Source organism: Hemicordylus capensis, chromosome 10 (assembly GCF_027244095.1).
Source record: "Hemicordylus capensis ecotype Gifberg chromosome 10, rHemCap1.1.pri, whole genome shotgun sequence".
Lineage (NCBI taxonomy): Eukaryota > Metazoa > Chordata > Lepidosauria > Squamata > Cordylidae > Hemicordylus > Hemicordylus capensis.
This window is the reverse complement of record NC_069666.1, coordinates 9,766,213-9,785,965: the sequence shown is the minus strand read 5'-3', so window position 1 is coordinate 9,785,965 and position 19,753 is coordinate 9,766,213. Positions and strand designations below refer to the sequence as shown.

The 19,753-nt window shown below is 46.5% G+C and overlaps 1 protein-coding gene across 3 annotated transcripts in view; it reads right to left on the bottom strand.

Moving 5' to 3' along the window:
• Nucleotides 1-19,753, bottom strand: part of CEMIP (cell migration inducing hyaluronidase 1) — a 165,339-nt gene that overhangs the window by 26,160 nt on the left and 119,426 nt on the right. For all 3 annotated transcript variants that reach the window (XM_053272858.1, XM_053272859.1, XM_053272860.1), the window contains exons 9-13: nucleotides 19,110-19,228; nucleotides 16,235-16,376; nucleotides 14,107-14,298; nucleotides 3,904-4,079; nucleotides 3,020-3,229 (exon numbers count right to left, since the gene is read on the bottom strand). In XM_053272858.1, the coding sequence (XP_053128833.1) occupies nucleotides 3,020-3,229; nucleotides 3,904-4,079; nucleotides 14,107-14,298; nucleotides 16,235-16,376; nucleotides 19,110-19,228 (839 nt within the window). The remainder of the gene's footprint in view (nucleotides 1-3,019; nucleotides 3,230-3,903; nucleotides 4,080-14,106; nucleotides 14,299-16,234; nucleotides 16,377-19,109; nucleotides 19,229-19,753) is intronic.

Genomic DNA, 19,753 nt, shown 5'->3' with positions numbered 1-19,753 from the left:
GGAGCGGCCATTGAGAAGATCCATCCCCGAGTAGCCCCCAAACGAGCGGGTGGAATCTACAGACGGACCTCCCCAAATGATCTCAATAGGTGGTGGGGCTCATAATGATGTTACATTTGAATGTTTATTTTAAATCCAGTGATTGTTATTTCGATTGGTGTTTTTTATTTATTGTAAACTGCCTAGATGGGGCGGTATAAACATATATTAAAATGCATAAATAAAACAAATAGCTTGGCTGGGAACATACGCTTTCTCTGCTCCAAAAAGTGCTTCCTATAGTGTGCGTCTAGAAAAGGACATGGCTTTCAGTCACTGGGTTTATAAATGCTCAGTGCCTAGATTTAGGGGCAGTTTTGAAAGAGTGTTGTCTCTTTAAAGTAAAGCAATAGCCGTGAATTACAACTGAATCACTAACACCAGATGCAAATGTTACCGCAAGCTGGCACGGATCGGTTTAGCAAGCTCCATTTACTTTTATCCCTGGTGACAGATTCTATTGCAGAATATATATAGCACACCAATCGTTTCTGGCATGACACACACACTCCGCAATTAACATCAGCCTCCCTTGATGTAAATCATGCCAGAATTTAATGTTATGGGTTCAGCAGGGTTGCGAGAGGCTTACTGGCAAAAGTAATGAGGAAAGCAGAATACGGGGGACTCATTATGAGGAAAGCGACATCTCAGTCATTTTAACCGGTGAAAATGACGGGCAGCTCAATCCTGTTTATATCTACTCCACGAATCCTGTTTATATTTACTACACTAGTCAGTGTAGACAATACTGAGCTAGCTGGACCAAAGGTCTGACTCAGTAGACAGCAGCTTCCTAGGGGATGGAGCCATAGCTCAGTGATACAACATCTGCTTCTATGCAGAAGGGAAGGACTCCTGCCTGAAACCTTTTAAGGACCGGCTCACACATTCACCAAACTGGTGATTCTCTCCACCTGGCAGAACATTAGGACGACATTGCTTTCCTTCTCCCATGTTGTCAGATATTAACCAGGGCAGAATCATGCATGCATTTGCCCATTTCTTACAGCACATATTCAAACATGGAGGAAAGATTGCAGAAAGTGGGCACACATACACAGGCGTCTACAAATCCACTTGCCAGCTTGCCAACGGCGAGTGGCCCCAGCCCTCTGGAGAGCAGCCCACCCAGTTCTCCTCCCCAGAAGTCTCTGCCATTTCTGAGAAGGTCAGAAACAGCTGGAATCCTTTCCGAGCAGGGGGAGAGGGCCACCACTGTTTCCTACCCTCACCATCTCCCAGTGCAAATGAGAGCAGACCTGTTTCTCTCCTAAGGCCTGTCTGTGTGCCAGAAAATTATCTGAGGAAAGAGAGGGGGTTTGGTGGCGACCATAAATAATAGCTGGCTAGCAACCCAAGCCTAAATTTGTGGAGCCTTGTCCACACGTATGGATGTATATCAGGTGGTGTTGGAAGTGAAGGACTCTGCGCTGACTCATGCCTCAGTGACAGAGGAGGACAGACTAGTGAGTTAGAGGGGTCAAGACATTGGTCATCCATTCTCTACTGCTCTGACACTATCCCTTTGAAATGTAGATTGCTACTCTCAGGGACTTCCTTCCTTCCTGCCGGGCCTCTTCCTTTCCCCTTTTCTTCTGCCTTGCAACACCCACGCTCCTCTCTCCCTGCACCATGTGTGCAGAGATGCAGAAACCATCCCTCTGCATCCAGCTAGCTATAAAGATTAGAGATCCTATCTCTCCACTTTCCTATCGAGAATGGAGTTCACCAATAAAGACTCCTTATATTGATTGGAAACGATGAACTGGCTCCAAGTTTATTTTACTCTCAGCATACACACATGCCTAGTCAGACTCTGCTGTGTTTTGCCTCTGTGCCCTCTGCTGTAATAGAAGGGTATCTCTTACCAGAGAGACTTCCCAACAGGTGGCACACTTGAGCCTACTATACACAGTTTCCAGCAGGAGCATGAACCAGCCCGGAGATCCAACCCTGAAGTCAGTTTTAAGAATCCATATGATACAGCTATGTGCCGAAGCTCAGCCTACTCCACCTGATAGACAGAGCACTCCCGCTGAAATTAAATGGATAAGTACACTTGTCCCATTGATTTAAAAGAGACTGCTCATGAGTAACTTAGTCTGGATGTAAGCTAGTGACTGGAGTAGCCTGTCTCATAATTGTGACATTCAAGTGTGTGTAAGTGTGTGTGTGAGTGTGTGCGGGGGCACAAGCTTTAGGTTTTGCACAACTAGTTAGCACATCAGCCGTGCACTAGTGAAATGCACGTGCAATAATGCAGTGTTAGTCAGGATATCAGCCACTGATTTTCTCACTCATCAGCCTGGTCGTATTTTGCTTTTGGCTGGAGAAAAAAAGACTAACAGCAGGACTCCGTACACGAATATTCTTGATCTAAGCACAATCCTCTCTTTGGAAAAAGGCAAAATGGGAAGCTTTCCAAACATCCTCTGAACAAATCCACCCATCTGACCCACAGCAAAGTCATGCTTTGGGTGTTTGCATTGGCAGCTTACCATGAAAATCGATGAATGAAAAATCAGGGCTTAAAATTAGAATTAGTGCTGAGGTTTTGGACTAGCCCTTGCTAATCAGCAGCTGTGCAGCGGGCCAGAGAGGATGCATTTACGATTCCATCATTAGGGGGCTTCCCACCACTCGACAAACAGGCCTCTGGCTATCCTTCCTTTGTGGTATGTGTGTGTGAATTGGATTCTTCACTGCGCCGATTTGCTACTCTCCGTGTGGCTTCAAATCCCAAAGCAACTGCCCAGTCCTAACACACAAAGGCCGACAGCCAGACTAAGACGCAACATAGTTGCACACCTGCATGAAGACTGGGGAACTATGCCAAATCCTGAAGTTGCACTGCAATTTCTGTGCAAAAAGAACAAAAACAGGATTTTCTGGGGATGGGGGCATAGTTCAGGGGCAGAGCATCGGCTACACGGTGCAAGGCAGCTTCCTGTCTTTCCTATGAGCTCAGATTTCTTACCAGCAAGCCGTTGGAGCCATGGATGGTGACGCAACGAGAAAAGGCATGGTGGATGGAGACGTCTTTCACGTAGGAAGCCGGCCGGTAGCCTCCCTTCTCGTCCACATCTCCGGCCATGTGGAAATGAATCGGGTAGTGCCCCAGGGTCTGTTGTCCCATGTGCTTCAGCTCCATCCCTTCCATATGGACAGCTTTAAACCCAAGACCAATCTGGAGAACAACAGAGACACCAAGTCAAGTCGCAGAAGGGAAATCCAGAGACTTGCTGCCAAGTCTGTGCATAGTCCACTTTTTTTAAAAAAAGAGGAGAGCTGGTCCTGTGGTAGCAAGCCTGACTTGTCCCCTTAGCTAAGCAGGGTCCACCCTGCTTGCATATGAATGGGAGACTAGAAGTGTGAGCACTGCAAGATTGTTTTCTTAAAGAAAACAATAAAGAAATCGCAAATGGGGAATAACCACCTAGCACACTTAGAGGTTTTACCTTCTGCTGTGCTTGCAGGCAGGATTTTAAAAGTCCCTTATGTGGAGCAGTTTTGTCCTGAGCTCAAATCAGGAGCTTTCGAGACATTATCCCATGTGTTATTATACTGTCGTTTCTACAGGGATACTCGCTATGTATTAACGGTGCCCTTCCTAGCAAATTACCCTGGCCGCCCGGATGAATTCTGTGTTAGCTATCTTTTATCCAATAGCGATGACAAAATTTCTTATGCAGTTGCTAAGTTTTGCCTTGCTGCCATAAGAATTCGAAGCAAGAGTGTGTCTGTATAGATAGATTTTATTAGGTTTGCAAATACCTGGATTAGTTTACTGTTTGAGCTGTATGTATATATTTTTCTAGTCAGCGACCTTAAATAAACAGAACTGAACCGAACCACCGATACCTTGATATGTCCGCCAAAGGTGTCGAAATCAAAAAAGGAGCACAGGTCCTTGCTGTATTCATAGCATCCTTTCTCCATCTCTCCCATCACCAGAATGTTGTGACTCAACATGCCCACTTCAGCCCGCATGTCAACCCCATCAATTTCCTCTCCCATGTGAAGGTAGCTTGCTTTTCCTAAGTTGACAAAAACGAGATCAAGCTTGTTAAACATACAATTATTTACTGAAACTTTTATGAGTCCACTTTGTTTGTTTGTTTGTTTAAAGACCATGCCTTGCTTCGTTTGGAAGATTTCAGATCTGGCTGTTCAGCTCTTCCTTCAAATACCTCCATGCACACCATGGAGTTTCAGGATTTTAATGTAGGGGGGTGAAGTTTGCCTGCAGTTTACAGAGCACCAGGCTGGACATTGTTTCAAACCTGGGCCGTGGGTCCAAAGGTGCCACCTCTGCATTCATGAAAACAGGCAGGGATGGGTCTGCTCAACACCCGGATGGGAGATCACGTGGATACTGCCTTGATTTCCAAAACGGAAGAAAGGCAAGATGTAGAATGCAACACTCGTGTGTGAACAAAAGAGCAGCTAGGGATAACGGATCTTGAAAACGCTGGCTGACATCCTGAGTAACGAAGCATGGAGTAACTAAGGGTAAGGAGAACTGGTCTTGTGGTAAAGGTAAAGTTGTGCCGTCGAGTCGGTGTCGACTCCTAGTGGCCCCAGAGCCATGTGGTCTTATTTTCCCTGAAATGAGGGACACCCCATGTAATGAGGGACAGTTGGCAGCCCTAACTCATTGGCAGAGCACCTGCTTTGCATGCAGGAAGTCCCAGGTCCGATCCCTGGAAGCATCTGCCGGTAGGGCTGGGAAAGACTCCTAAAACCCTGCGGAGCTGCTGCCAGTCAGTGTAGACAATACTGACCAAGATGCACCAACGTTCTGACTCAGCATAAAGGTAGCTTCCTATGCAACAGCTACTGGGGAGACTAGTGCTGAATAGGGGCAGTGGCTTGCTCTCCCCCTGCTAAAAATGAGAGCCCCCACTTTTGAAAGGCCCCTCTTTGCCCAGCCAGTAGCGGGGAGCCTTCCTGCTTCTTCCCCACCTGCAAAACACTTGAGCCAGAAAAGGAGGGGGGCGTCTCAGACCGACACGGCACACTGGTTCTCCGATTCAGCAGTTTTGCAGGGGTGGGAAAGGGATTGTCTTACGGCCGGCATTCTAAATGGGCCCAATAAAAATAAGTAATACACTCATTACATAAACACTCTGTGTTAAAGGGCATTTTTTTAAAAAAAGGAGAAGAAAGAGCTACACTTGCATGTATTTCATTTCCGGAAAGGCATACAAGAAGAGCATAATTGGAAACAAATGCCAAAAGCTCAGGAATGTCTATGAGAGGAGGGCTGCTCGTTCGGATTCTCTGTAGGAGAATGGCTGCTTATTAAAAAGTAGCAGAGTGCTTAGGAACCTAGGAAGCTGCCGTCTACTGAGTCAGACCCTTGGTCCATCTAGGCCAGTACTGTCTACACTGACAGGCAGCAGTCCTCCAAGGTTTCAAGGCAGGAGTCCCTCCCAGGCCTAACAGAGGTGCTGCCAAGGAGTGAACCTGGGACCTTCCACAAGCAAAGCAGATGCTTTCTCATTGAGCAATCATGGTTCCAGGAACGAATTGGACATATGGAGCTGCTTTCTTGAGTCAGACCCTACATCCATCCACCTCAGGATTGCCTACACTGACTGGCAGCAGCCTCCCAAGGTTTCAGGCAGGAGTTTCCCCTAGAACTACCTGGATATTCCTTCTGCGTGCAAAGCAGATGCTCTTCCATTGAGTTATGGCTCTGTTCCCGACATGGAAAGCTGAACCAATTATACTGATAATGTTTCAGGCCACTGGTCCCCCTAGCTCAGTATTGCCTACACTGATTCGCAGTAGTTCTCTGGGGTTTCGGGCAGGAGTCCTTCCCAGCCCTCCCTGGAGACGCTGCCAGGGATTGAACCTGGGGCCTGAGCCACGGCCCCATCCCTGACGCTTTTCATTCTGCCAAGGTGGCATGTGGAGGCTGCAATGCAGCCCTCTGGGCCCTGCATATGAAAGACACGTTGCAGCACCCGCGATCCTCTTGCAGAACACCCATCCAGATTTTGCCTCCACCCCTTCACTGCCTCCATGGGAAGCATTTACTTGGACCCACAGGAATCATGGGCAGTAAATCTCTTTGATAGGAGCACTTTCTTGGGGAGACCACTCAGGCAGAGGCTGGGCCCTGCTCCTGTTGGCACAGCCACAGCTCCACCCTGGGTTTTCCATCACACTAGAGTGGCACAAAATGCCCAGCCCCGACGAATGTGCCTGCAGGACTCTGGTCCCAGAGATCTGGTTGCCCTCCTTCTGACTTGCACTAATGACAGCTATATGGAGCCTCCAAATGCAGAGGCAGCATACCTTAAGATCCTGGGACGATGCCCCAACAACCATAAGAGCATCACGTTAGTGAACAAGAGCTCTGCGGCATCTCTCAGTTTGCTATACGCCCACGTGCCAGGTCTTTGGAAAAACAAAACGTCAGGTTTGCACGTTCTGGGTTCTATTTAATACCTGCCCATACGTGCTAAGAATGCTAAATGTCAACAAGAATGTGAAATATGCACGAAGAGGCTCCTCTATATATATCCCGCTGGGTGCTTGTTTTCCTCTGAGGCCTTTGCTGACTTGGCATGGTTTGAGATAAGGAAATGGCCTCGGGGTTGGAGGATGTTTTCCCTGCTCACCTCCGAACGTGTCAATACCATGTACACCGCATCCATTAGCTTAAAAGTGGTGCCTTGGGGGCTCTGTGTCAAAATAAATACTGCAAGCACGAGTGGTTTCTTCTTGAGAGGTGATGCAATCAATAGATTTTAAAATAAACCATCAGTGGGGAATCTAAAAATACACATGGTCAAAACAGCAGACAATCTCAGAGCGGCTTTGGATGTTCAAAGGGAGTGGTCAGGCAGGAAGCATTGGGTGACTTGTGCTTCCTCTCCAGACACCTCGGGGTCTCATATTCAGCACCATCCCTCTCCCCCATAGCCTCCTATTCGCTACTCTGCCCCTAACACCCCTATTGCTCCTACTAACACCCAACAAACTCTTTTCATCATGGTTCTCTATCCTTAATGCCATAAAATCACCGCATTCAGATGTTGCTCTCAGAATCAAGGATTCCGAACAGAGAAGGATCATATTGCTGCAGGGAGCCGACAGACAGACCACCTAGGCTTAACCTGCTGTTTGATATGGGAAATCCAGAGCTACCGTTTCCCAAAAGAAGGCTGCCTTTGCTCGAAGACCTCCAGCAAAGAAGAGCCACAACACACCCCTAAGTGAGGGGCCAGGAGCATTTCTAGACAGCAGGCGGGTTTACTGCAGGACATTACTGCAAGTCTGAAATTGCCCCACAAAACTGACGCAAAAAGTGGATTTTTAAAAACTCCGGACATAAACTGGGCTGCACAGTGGTTCCCAACCTGGGTTCCTCCAGATGTTGCCAAACTACAACTCCCATCATCCCCGGCTATGATTTATTGTGGCTGGGGCTTCTGGGAGTTGGAGTTCAGCAACATCTGGAGGAACCCAGAAGGAGAACCACAGTTCTAATGTGCAATGAAATACCCAAACTATGTCTGGAGTGCTCCACAATAAGTCACAGGGACTTTGGGGTAAATCTGGCCGTTATGTGAACACACCCCGCCTCCATTCCAGAGGAGAAGCGAGCTAAAAGCCTTGTCTGGAAATGCTCTGGGCTGCACAGCTTCAGCCCTCCAGCGCTTTCTGGACTGCAATTCCCAAAATCTGCAGCCACTGTGGCAAATAGTCAGGGACAACATCTGCAGGCTGACCGAAATGGTGCAGCAGCCCTGTCCTAGGAATTGACTCCGCTGACAAATCCGCCTTGCTGTTAAGAAGTTTCTCCTTAACGTTTGGCTGAATCTGCCCAACTTCTGTGACTATAGCTCATTTGATCTAGACCTGGCAGCTGACCTTGGCATACACGGGGGATGGGGGGGGATGCCAACTTCGCAAAACCATGAGCCAGGGGTGGCCAGAAATTACCAGAGAGGTCATTTCCAGCCACCATTTTGTGTTTCAGAGCCTCAAAATGGCTCCAGTTTTTTTTAAAATGGGGTGTGTGAATTTTATTTGTTTAATTATTTATCTATTTATTTATCAAATCTGTACACCACCCCAAACTTCCGTCTCTGGGCGGTTAACAACAGCAAAACAAAATTTAGGTAATTTTCGGGGCACAACACAACTCAGGGGGCCAGCAAAACATGGTAGGGAGCTTCCCCTACATATCCCCCCAAAAAAGATTTGGCCGATTTGCGACCATTTTCTATAATTTCCCCAGCAACCAGGAACCTAACCCCTGCAACCCCATAGCCCCAATGACTCGATATTCACGGTTTCCTCATTCACGGTTGCAGCCAGGAATGGAACCCCTGTGAATATCGAGCTCCTCCTGATAGGTTTTTAATCAATGTCGGCAGGCCTCCTCAAGAACGGAGAAAGGTTGGGTGGAAGCATTTTAAAGAAAGCCAATACACTAGAAGAAACACGAGAAAGCATGATGGCTATGCTTCTGCTCTGTGTTGGGCAACATGCAGGCAGGACATGCTGCCAGTTTACATGACATGCGCTTGATGTGCAACTAGCCCATGGGGTATATCTGAGCGGCAGATGTGAAAGCAAGCTGCCAAATGCACATTTCAGAGAGTTCATGTGGAGGCAAGGACATCTCACCCTAAAGAACAGTAAAACAAGCGTACAGCGAAGGCAATGTGCATTGCAAGCCCAGCAAGGCTTTTGCTAGAAGGTAAGTTGAATGTGGACTAGCAGTTCTTGGGACACCAGCACACTGGCACAGAGGAAGCTGCCATCTACTGAGTCAGGCCATTGGTCCCTCTAGCTCAGTCTTGTCCACACTGACTGGCAATGGCTCTTCAAGTTTTCAGGCAGGATTCTTTCCCAGCCCTACCTGTAAAAGCTGCCAAATATTGAACCTGGGTCCTTCTGCAAGCAAAGCAGATGCTCTACAACTGAGCTACGGCCCTATCCCCAAATGAATACTTGCAGATCAGTTCCGTACACTTCCGTACCCCGAAAGGGAACGAAAGTAGACCTCACAAGTTTATTTGCGCTACACTACATGTACAGTCAATGGTATCACCCATTTGGCCTAGAAAAACCACCTCTTATCACTTACTGTGGTTAACGACTACTTGTTGTCTGTTTTGCCACATGGGCCTTTGAGATACACTCAGCCCTAAAAGCACAAAATAGCATTATTCCATCCTAAAGAGCAGTCTTGAAGACTCCCTGGGAAACCAACTCTATGCCTGCTTTGAGAAACCTCCCACTCTCCTGTACTTCTCAGGATTCCCATGGACTGAACATGAACTTTCACAGAACTTTGCTGATAATTCGCATTCACAGGCCAGTTAGGTTCAAGATACACGTACAGATAAACTGTAATCAACTGTCTATTCAAGGGTAGACTGGGCTGAACTATTATACCCACCACTTTATTTATGTTTTTATCTGGTACATTGAAAGGGTCTTGCATCATTTCGAATCCTTTGTGCACTTTATCAGGATTGGAAAGGGCTTCACATTCAGTTATATAACTATAGATAAGACTGATGGGTGGTTTGATTTTTTTGGGGGGGGGGTTGCATGTGTGTGTTTGATCTTCTGTCTTGGCCTGTTCCACCCTTCCTGGCTTTCTCTAACCCTTTGCCGGTTTTTCCTCTGTGGGTCTCCTGCCTGGTAAAGTCCAGATGTAAAGCATCAGGGAGTTTGTGTCCAGTCCCAGAGAAAAAGAAAGCATTTTCTAGATTCTAGGCTCGAAACCCAAACCCACAAACAACACAAAAAGAATACCCAGCAGGCAGCAATGGGAAAGTTGAGAAACTTTGTACTGCTGACGGCAAGCCTATTCATGAGTAACCCCACTCATAACCCATGGGAAAACCTATGCAAAAGGTCACGGCAGTGTGAGGGCAACCATCCATAGAACCTGGTGTTCTCTGAAGCAAGGAGATGTCTTTTGCACTCCTTCAGCCCAATGCAGTGCATGTAATACATATTGGTTTCTGCATGCAGATCAGCTGTACAAAGTGCTTAGAAGCATATTGTGTGAATGGTGGGTGGGAAGGGAACATTCATCAGCCCAGGAATTCATGAGCAACCCTACTCATAATCCATGGAAATGCATATATGCATTGGAATCTATGGGAGTCAGACCAAAAGGTTTCAGGGGGAAAGGCAGAGGCACTCTTACCCCTGGACTTGTGGGTCGAAATCCAGGGCCTCCACACACTCCCTGGGGGCCCCCAAATCCTTTTTAGTCTGTCCTGGGTGGTGTGGTCATGTTAACAATGTGTTAAAAATAGTGTGTGTGTGTGTGTGTGTGTGTCCGTGCCGTCCAAAAGCTTTTAGGTCCAGGCTACAAAATTACCTAGGTGCACCTCTGGGGGAAAGTGTGGGTTTCCACCTTGACTTGGATATACTTCTCAGAAAGACATGGCCCAGCTGAGAGAACACCAGGGTCTATGGAAGGTTTATATTATTTATTTATAATCTTTATATCTCCGCCCCTCCAGGGCACTACTGCTCGGAGCGGCTTACATTACTACTAGATATAAGCAGTGGGTAAGATATTAAAAAGCTTCTCTAAAATGATGTGTCTCTAGTTGCTTCTTGAAAACACTGAATGTGGCAAGGCTCTTCCGGGAGGGCATTCCAAGGGTGGAGAGGGGGCACAACCGAAAAGGCCCTGTCTCTTATCCCCGCCAACTGGATCTCCTGTAGTGGCATGGCCATGAGTCTAGTCTTTAGCTACAGGTGAAACTCAGAAAATTAGAATATCGTGCAAAAGTCCATTAATTTCAGTAATGCAAATTAAAAGGTGAAACTGATATATGAGACAGACGCATTGCATGCAAAGCGAGATAAGTCAAGCCTTAATTTGTTATAATTGTGATGATCATGGCGTACAGCTCATGAAAACCCCAAATCCACAATCTCAGAAAATTAGAATATTACATGGAACCAAGAAGACAAGGATTGAAGAATAGAACAATATCGGACCTCTGAAAAGTATACAGTGTACTGTGCTTGATTGGCCAGCAAACTCCCCTGACCTGACCCCATAGAGAATCTATGGGGCATTGCCAAGAGAAGGATGAGAGACATGAGAACAAACAATGCAGAATTGCTGAAGGCCGCTAATGAAGCATCCTGGTCTTCCATAATACCTCATCAGTGCCACAGGCTGATAGCATCCATGCCACGCCGCATTGAGGCAGTAATTGCTGCAAAAGGGGCCCAAACCAAGTACTGAATACATATGCATGCTTATACTTTTCAGAGGTCTGATATTGTTCTATTCTTCAATCCTTGTCTTCTTGGTTCCATGTAATATTCTAATTTTCTGAGATTGTGGATTTGGGGTTTTCATGAGCTGTGCGCCATGATCATCACAATTATAACAAATTAAGGTTTGACTCATCTCGCTTTGCATGCAATGCGTCTGTCTCATATATCAATTTCACCTTTTAATTTGCATTACTGAAATTAATAGACTTTTGCACGATATTCTAATTTTCCGAGTTTCACCTGTATAATATTCAGGGGTTTTTAATCTTAATTTCCTAAATTTGCTGAATACGTGATTTTTATTCAGCTGCGCCCAACTTCCAGTGAATGTTTGTCCTTGCCTAACTCCCATCTGTTTCTCTGAAGTTTTGTTTATAAAGCAAGTATAATTCGTTAGCAGGAAGCATCAAAAATAGCTTGACGCATTCAGCCAAATGAAAGTATACGAAAATACTGCTAAAAGATTAAGACACTGATTATTATTAGACTTTTGCTTGGTTGCAGGAGAGGTTATAAAACCAGAGTGAAGGCAGCTTAAACCTTTTTAGCCACATGGTGTTAAGGGATGATAAAATAGCCTTTTTTGTAATTTAGGGGGGCTTTTTGGTAAAAGGCAGAGAAAAGAGAGTAAAGCAAAGTTAAATCGTGCAATTTGTTTTCCAAAACAAAACCCTAAAACCTCTCTGCAAAATTGTGCTGTTACATTCATCTAATTGCACTTCTAGCACAAACACTAGCCCCTCTGAATGTCATTGCTATTTCTAAAATGACTCATTTTTATGAGTTATTGTAGGGTTTTTTTAAAATCATTTTTTGGTCCAGGCTCCTTTGTATTTAACAGTAGTGTGGCAGGGATAAATTTAACAGATACGGCACAAGATGGAAAAGAATAATGAGCAAAACCTTTGCCTGTTGACTTTCTGCCTGTCACAGTGCTTAGAAGCCTTGGTGGGGAGGAGTGGGGAGAAAAAGAAAAAAAACTGGCAGCCTGCCCCTATCCATAGCTGAGTAACAACCAATTAGTAAAGAAAAGTGAAAAAGGAAACTTCCTGTATGATCACCTTCAAAGTTCTTGAACTATGACAGGATTAGGTATGCCTATCCCTGAGCAATGTTTTTTGCTCTGTAGTCTGTATAAAACATTCCAGAGAATATATTTGAGAGTTCTTCCATTGCACATGAGATATATCAGGCAGGAGGAACTGTCCATCTATTTCTCCTCAATAAGCAACTGAGGCTGAAAACAGACATTACCTGCCCACTTGAGTTTTCAAAACCCAGTGTCTCTATTTGCAAAATACGTAGAAGATAGTGGGAAGGTATAGTTTACAGGGGAGAAGCGACTGTGGGGAGGAGGATGCTGAATCCTTCCCCCACCGCAAGTCCCCATTACAGTTGCTGGGATTTAAGATGCATCTGAAACTAAAGAAATGTGTTCATTTGCAGTTTTATTTTCATTGACTACCTCCCAAGATTGTCCACATGATGTCATTTCTGTCACACTCAACTGATGTGGTTTTTCCAATCGTTCAAGTGTCGGTTGTGGGGGTGAGGGGGGGGGGGCGAGAAAAGAACACCACTGGATCTGCAGATACATTCACTTGCCTGCCATCTTTAGTCATGAGACGATGATGCATTTGAAGCCGGAATAATATTTTGTTTGGCGCTAAGAACTACCCTCCTCTCGGCCCATTTAACAATGAGACAAATTGCAGTTCCTTCGGAGTAGGCTACATCAGAGAGAAATGGGGCATGCCGTTGTGTCTAATTGATCTCTAGCTCTACAGTGCATTTTCCAGAAAGGGGTTTTGCATGGCAGGCACTGTTCAAATGGCTCATAACAGAGATATTGCCTCTACCACAGAGCCTGAAATGTGCAGAGCTATCCCAGAAGCCCTACAAACAACTCATAGGAAACACAGGAATGTCTCCTGGGTGGAGAGCTGGCCTTGTAACAAGCATGAATTGTGCCCACTGCTAAGCAGGGTCCACCCTGGCTTGCATTTGAATGGAAGATTACATGTGTGAGCCCTGTAAGAAGTTTCCCCTTAGGGACTGGGGCTGGTCTGAGAAGAGCACCTGCCTGCTTGCATGCAGAAGGTCCCAAGTTCCCTCCCTGGCCTCTTCAAGACAGGGCAGAGAGAGACCAGCTTTGCAGATCTCGACCACTCTGAAACCCAGGGAGCCATCACTCGCCAGTGTAGACAACACTGAGCTAGATGGAGCAAGGTCTGATTCAGAAGGAGGCAGCTTCCTGTGTTCATCAAGAGCCTCCATAGCTCAGGAGTGGAGCAAGCACTTTGTATGCAGCATGCTTCAGGTTTAATCTTCCCCTGGCTGGGAAAGGCCTCTGTTTGAGGGGCAACCTGTCAGAGGTGGCCTCTTTTTGAGGCCAAGTGAGGCAGTGGCTTCTTGGGAGGCCAGCAAGGTGGCAAGGTGTTCCCTGATGCTGCCATTGGAGCCGCTCTTCGGGACTGATCCCTTGCAAGCTTCGCAGGGGGCATGGAGAGAAGGCTGCCATCATCTCCTCACATGCCTTGCAAAGCTTGCAAGAAGCACGAAGAGCGGTCACTGGCAACCTTCCCCTCCTCCTCCTCCCACCTTGCTACTTTCAAAGCTTGCAAGGGCTGGTTCTGAAAGAGGGTTGGCCCCCAGCTGGAGTATGGGACAAGAGAGTGGCTGCACTGCCTCGGGCCAGCCCTTGCAGCCTGCGCTCTCTTTCCCACCAGCCCAACAACCCTGACCTCAAAAGCATGACTTCCGAAATGGAGCCCCTACCTGCCACTTTGATTTCATGGGGTCCACAGGCTCTGCATGGCAAGATCTGGAATTCTTCAGCTTGGTACATGGAATAATCCGTACTGGCCACAACGATCCTTTCTCCAGCTTTCCATGAGCGTGCATCATCCGCCAGTCTCAAGATGGTGCTGTTCACATTGGTGTCCACCATTACTGTAAGCTTAGGGCTCACTGGGAAGGAGGGGGAGGGGAAGGGATGACAAAAGGGCATTTAACATGCTTCTCCCCACAAATGGGTCACTTAGCACAGCAGGACATGTTTCGTATCCACAAACGGCGGCAGCTGAGTGGCCCAAAGGAAGCATGAGACAGCTCTTCCAACCATCTTGCCCAGCCTGGTTTTTTGGTTGGTGACATTCAACAAACAAAACAAAATAGGCCCCATTCATTATTGACTGGCAAGTGTGTTTTTCCACTAAGCCCTTAACTAAGTTTAAATGCAGCTCTCCGTGCCTTTGCTGAACCACACCCTCCGAGTCCCGGCACTTATGGTCACACGGAGCTGTTATTTACAGACCCTGCGGGAGCCGTCCTCAACATAATGATGGTTTTTTGTGATAATCAACAAAATGTCCACCTTTTGTCTCCCAAAACACAGATTAAAGAACGGCACGCAATCACCAGTTTGCTTAAGTGAAGGACTTCAAAAGGAAATCCGTTCTTCCTGGAAGAGTGTGGCTTATCCAACACCGGTGGGATGAAAGATTCACCAAGGCACTTTCCAGACTAGCTGCTCAACAGGAGCAAAATAGCTCCATTCAGGCAAGTCGCATTCAAAACTTGAATTCGAAATTCGCAGCAGGGGGAACAGTTTCACAGAAACTAACAACCCGAAAAAACAGCAACTATTTTACACCGGATATACGATGTCCTAGCTTTATATTGCTGCAATTGAATTCGAAACAAGGCATTGGAAATGTGAACGGCACCCTGCTGTCCGCATAGGGACTGCAGTGTCACAACGCAGGAAGTGTGGAAGCACACTTCTGAGATGCGACGTGACCCCGTTGCAGGGTCTAATCTTGGAAAGTGCCCAGAAGAAATCCACTTCCTGAACATCTTTGAGGAAGGGGAGAAAACTCATATCAAATACTTCAGTGTAGGACTGGTGGTGGTTCCAAATGCCACCCATTTGCCACCTGAGGTGACTGACTACACTCCGTGGCATAGCAGGGCCGGCCTTGAGAAGGAGGTGGTAGAATCTTAGGAGGAAAATGGATGGTACCACTTCCAGACTGCAGGTGAGAGATCCCATCTTGGAATACTTCACCACGAAAAACCCTCACACAATGAGAGAACAAGCACAGCAGGGGGAATGATTCTAACTCAACCTTCTCCTTCATATGCTAGTATTCTACTTGCCTGGAAGTATTTTTGTTTTTAATGTAGGAAAGCATTAATATGCTCATGGGTCATAGATCAGTGACAGAGCATCTGCTTTGCATGCAGAAGGTCCCCGGTTCAATCCCTGGCAGCATCTCCAGGTAGGACTGGGAGAGACTCCTGCCTGAAACCTTGGAGAGCTGCTGCCAGTCAGTGTAGACAATACTGAGCTAGATGGACCAAGAGTCTGACTCAGGATAAGGCAGCTTCCTATGCTCCTATATTGATTCTCCATCAGAATCCATTCTATCATCCATTCTAGTCCATTCTATCACCTTCCGCTGTGTGCGTAGATCAAGCTTACTGCAATAGTAGTAAGACTCACACGAACTGCCACATGTAAACGTGTTTGCGTGAAGTGGAACTAAAGAGGACACTTATTAAAAATCAGTTAGATATTCAGGAGGTGCAGACAGGAGGCTGAGCCTGTGGGAGGGCTAGTAAATGGGACAGGGGAGTGCTGAGGATTAGAAGCTGATCAGCGTAAATAGAAGGGCTTTAAATGTGAAACACTGCAGAATTAAAAACATGTCAGGCTCATGGGAGGGGGGAACCACACACCCGCTTCCATTCCTGGGGTATTTATAACTCTGAGTTCCTCCGTATTTTGTCTGAGGTCAAAGTCTGCTTCCTTTACAATAAATAGGTCAGTAGAAGCATTTCCAGAATAGATTCTCTTCTCTCAATCATACGGTGCCCCTGGTTTCCGAAGTGAATCACATACCAGGTTTGCCACATAAGAAGCGCACTCTGTAGTTATGGCAGCCTCTGCTGGTCTGTTCCGGGCCCCGGCAGAAGAACCTATAATCATGCCCACTTTTGTAGAAAACCTCCGTTGTCAGTGTGGCTCCATCAAGCGTGACTGCCTAGGAGGTGAAGAGGAAGGCAAATCAGGGAGCAGTCAAGTGGATTCAAAACATTCATATATCACCTACAGTATCACCTACAAGGTGAAGTATACAGGTGTTTCACCCTCATATGAAATGATATACTCACATACTGCAAGTCATCAGAAGTACACTATTTGGGTACATTCAAATGTCACCTTAAGTGGCGCTGCGGGGAAATGCTTGACTAACAAGCAGAAGGTTGCCAGTTCGAATCCCCGCTGGAACTATATTGGGCAGCGGCGATGTAGGAAGGTGCTGAAAGGCATCATCTCATACTGCATGGGAGGAGGCTATGGTCAACCCCTCCTGTATTCTACCAAAGAAAACCACAGGGCTCTGTGGGCGCCAGGAGTTAATGCTGACTTAACGGCACACTTTACCTTACATTCAAATAAGTTGGTACATGATTATTTAAATGCCTTTCGGCTTACGCTCCACCAAGGTCTATATCAAAGCTATATTTTGGGGTTAGTTTATTTGGAGAATCTGTTTGGCTTCCCAGTTCATGCTTACTTATTTGAGGTTAAAATCACACTTTAAAAAGCGAACGCTGATTCACCAGGAATGAGTCCACGTTTTCAGACCTCTCTCTTGATAACCACTGATGTAGAGCTAGTGACTAACACTGCAATCCTAAACATGTTTACTCAGAAATGCAGCTCTCTGAGTTCAATAGGAACTACAGTCTCTAGTCCATGGCTGACATCCTGACTGTTCATTGTGCAGGAACCAGCATTCAAGTTGTGGAAGATCAGATAGCTATGCTGCATTATGGGTATTTACGCGATCGTGCAAAGGTTAGGTGCAAAGCACATGTGGCGTGCCACAGTTGTTCACCTTGTTTCACATGTGCAAATCTGTTTGTGCCAGCAGCACACTAGTCTGGAAATGAATAGTGCAACAGCCTTGCACTAGCACAACACTCTTAATATGTTTGTTTATTTTTTTATTTTTTAAAAAACATTTATATCCCACTCTTCCTCCAAGGAGATTATGTTTATCCCCACTGTAACCTTGTGAGGTAGGTTAGCCTGAGAGATGTGCGACTGGCCCAAAGTCACCCAGTGAATTTCATAACATGAATTGTCCCCTATGTTAAAGCAGGGTTTGCATATGAATGGGAGACTCCATGTGTGAGCACTCTTAAGATCTTCCCCTTAGGGGATGGGGCGGCTCTGGAAAGAGCATCTGCATGCTTGCATGCGGAAGGTTCCAAGTTCCCTACCTGTCATCTTCAAGACAGGGCTGGGAGATAGGGCTGCCTCCAACCTTGGAGAAGCTGCTGCCAGTCTGTGTACTGAGCTAGATGGGCCAATAGTCTGACTCAGTATATGGCAGCTTCCTATGTTCCTAGAGCTGAATGGAAATATGAACTCAGATCTCCACGGTCCTTGTCCAACACTCTAACTACTGTGTTGAAGATTAGAGCCTAAATATTTAAATTGAGAAAACCCAAGTTCAAAACCCATTTGAGTCATAAACTCACCAGGAACTTTTACACTCAGAAGGCTTTACTGCGAACTCAAAGCTGTCCCCAAAAAAGATGCATATAGTGGATTTGTTTACTCCGGATATAAATCAGGCTACATTCTAACGCACAGTGAAAAACCTGAATTGTGTGTGAGTTGCTCCCTGATAACTCGCAAGGACTTTGGGGTAAATCTGTCCAATATATGAACGTGCTCCCTCTATTCTGGAGGAGATGCGAGTTCAAGAGTTTTAAAAGCCCTGTGTGAAAAACTTCCAGGAAGCTTTGGGCAAATCTTGATCTTTCAACCCAAGCCCTCCACATCTGCAACATGGGAATATTAATAAATCTGGCCTGTGATTGAATTTTGTTTCTTATCCCACCCCATCAGCCCTTTGGTCCATCTAGCTCACTAATGTCTACACTGACTGGCAGCAGATCTCCAGCTTTCCCGGCAGAGGTCTTTCCCAGTCCTACCTGGAGGTTGTACAGACAGGGCTTTCCCCCCGAATCCAATCTTGATTAGAATGTGCCAGTCCACATATTTGCTGGATTTAACCCAACCACCCTGCAGGCTATCAGGGACCAGGACAGACAGGACTTTGATTTTCACCAAATGGAGGCTGCGAATTCTGGCTTAGCCTGAAGTATGTCCTGTTTAACCAAATCCTCTATTTCCAGCAGCTTTAGAAAAACAACTCTGAGGCTTCAAGTATGCCCCGGAGCTTTTCTGGGATGTTTGGAGGGGCCATTGCAGATAATTCGGCTTCACCGATCTAAAAGGGCTGCCTCCCTAGCATCCTGGAGATGCTGCCAGGGACTGAACCTGAGACCTTCTGTGTACAAAGCAGATTCTCTACCACTGGGGCTGTGGCATCATCATATTATGGATCTGGTAGTATGGGTCATATGCACCCTCTCTTCCATCGTGAGAAGGGGATTGTCAGTGAGTGCACGAACTGCTCTAAAGTGAAAAGGGAGTTGCAGAATTTGTCCTTGAATGGAAAAAAAAGTTTCTCTGTCTTATCTGCTTCTAGTTGGCTGAAAAGCCTCCAGCTGGCCCGGTAAATCTCTCCATCATGCCAGTCTATGCAGTATAGTAAGTAAACAGCAGTCCATCAAGAGCTGGTAGTCCAAGAAATGGCTTTAATTTGTATTCGTATTCAACAGGGAGGGAGGAAAGAGGGGAAAGGAGCAGATGGGGGTGGGACAGAGAGGGTCAGGCATCCTGCCTATCATACCTGGATATCAATGGGCTGATTACAGATTTCTGGATGAGCAGCTCTGAGGTCTGAAAGTCTCTCTCCGTCCTTGGCCTTGGCCTTCTCAGGCTTCTCAAACCACTCAGTCCATTCAACGTCTGAAAAAGGCAGTTGAGACGAGGAGAGGTCATTTTGGACAGAGCAGCCTTAACCAACGCGGCAAAAATGTGCTCCGCGGGAGTTGCTTCCAAAGGCTCCCTTCAGGAACAACCCACTCCCTGGCTCTCACTCTGGCTCTGTCAGCAGCTATTTGGAGAGGCTGTGAAATGCACCGAGCCGGGGAGAGGACGGAACTATTAAAAGCTGCACAGATTGGATATACAGTATGAAGACAGTGTAACAAAACTGTGGGCAAAACTGAACCAGACTTAAGCACTTTTAAGTCAACATCACACTGTGTTGCCATGAGCGTCTTGCTAAAGGCACTTTGGATAAATACTGAGCTGGGGGAGGAGAGCTGGTCTTGTGGTTGCAAGCATGAAGTGTCCCCTTTGCTAAGCAGGGCTGCCCTGGTTTGCATTTGAATGGGTGACTACCTATGAGCACTGGAAGATATTCCCCTTAGGGGATGGGGCCGCTCTAGGAAGAGCACTTGCATGCTTGCAGGCAGAAGGTTCGAAGTT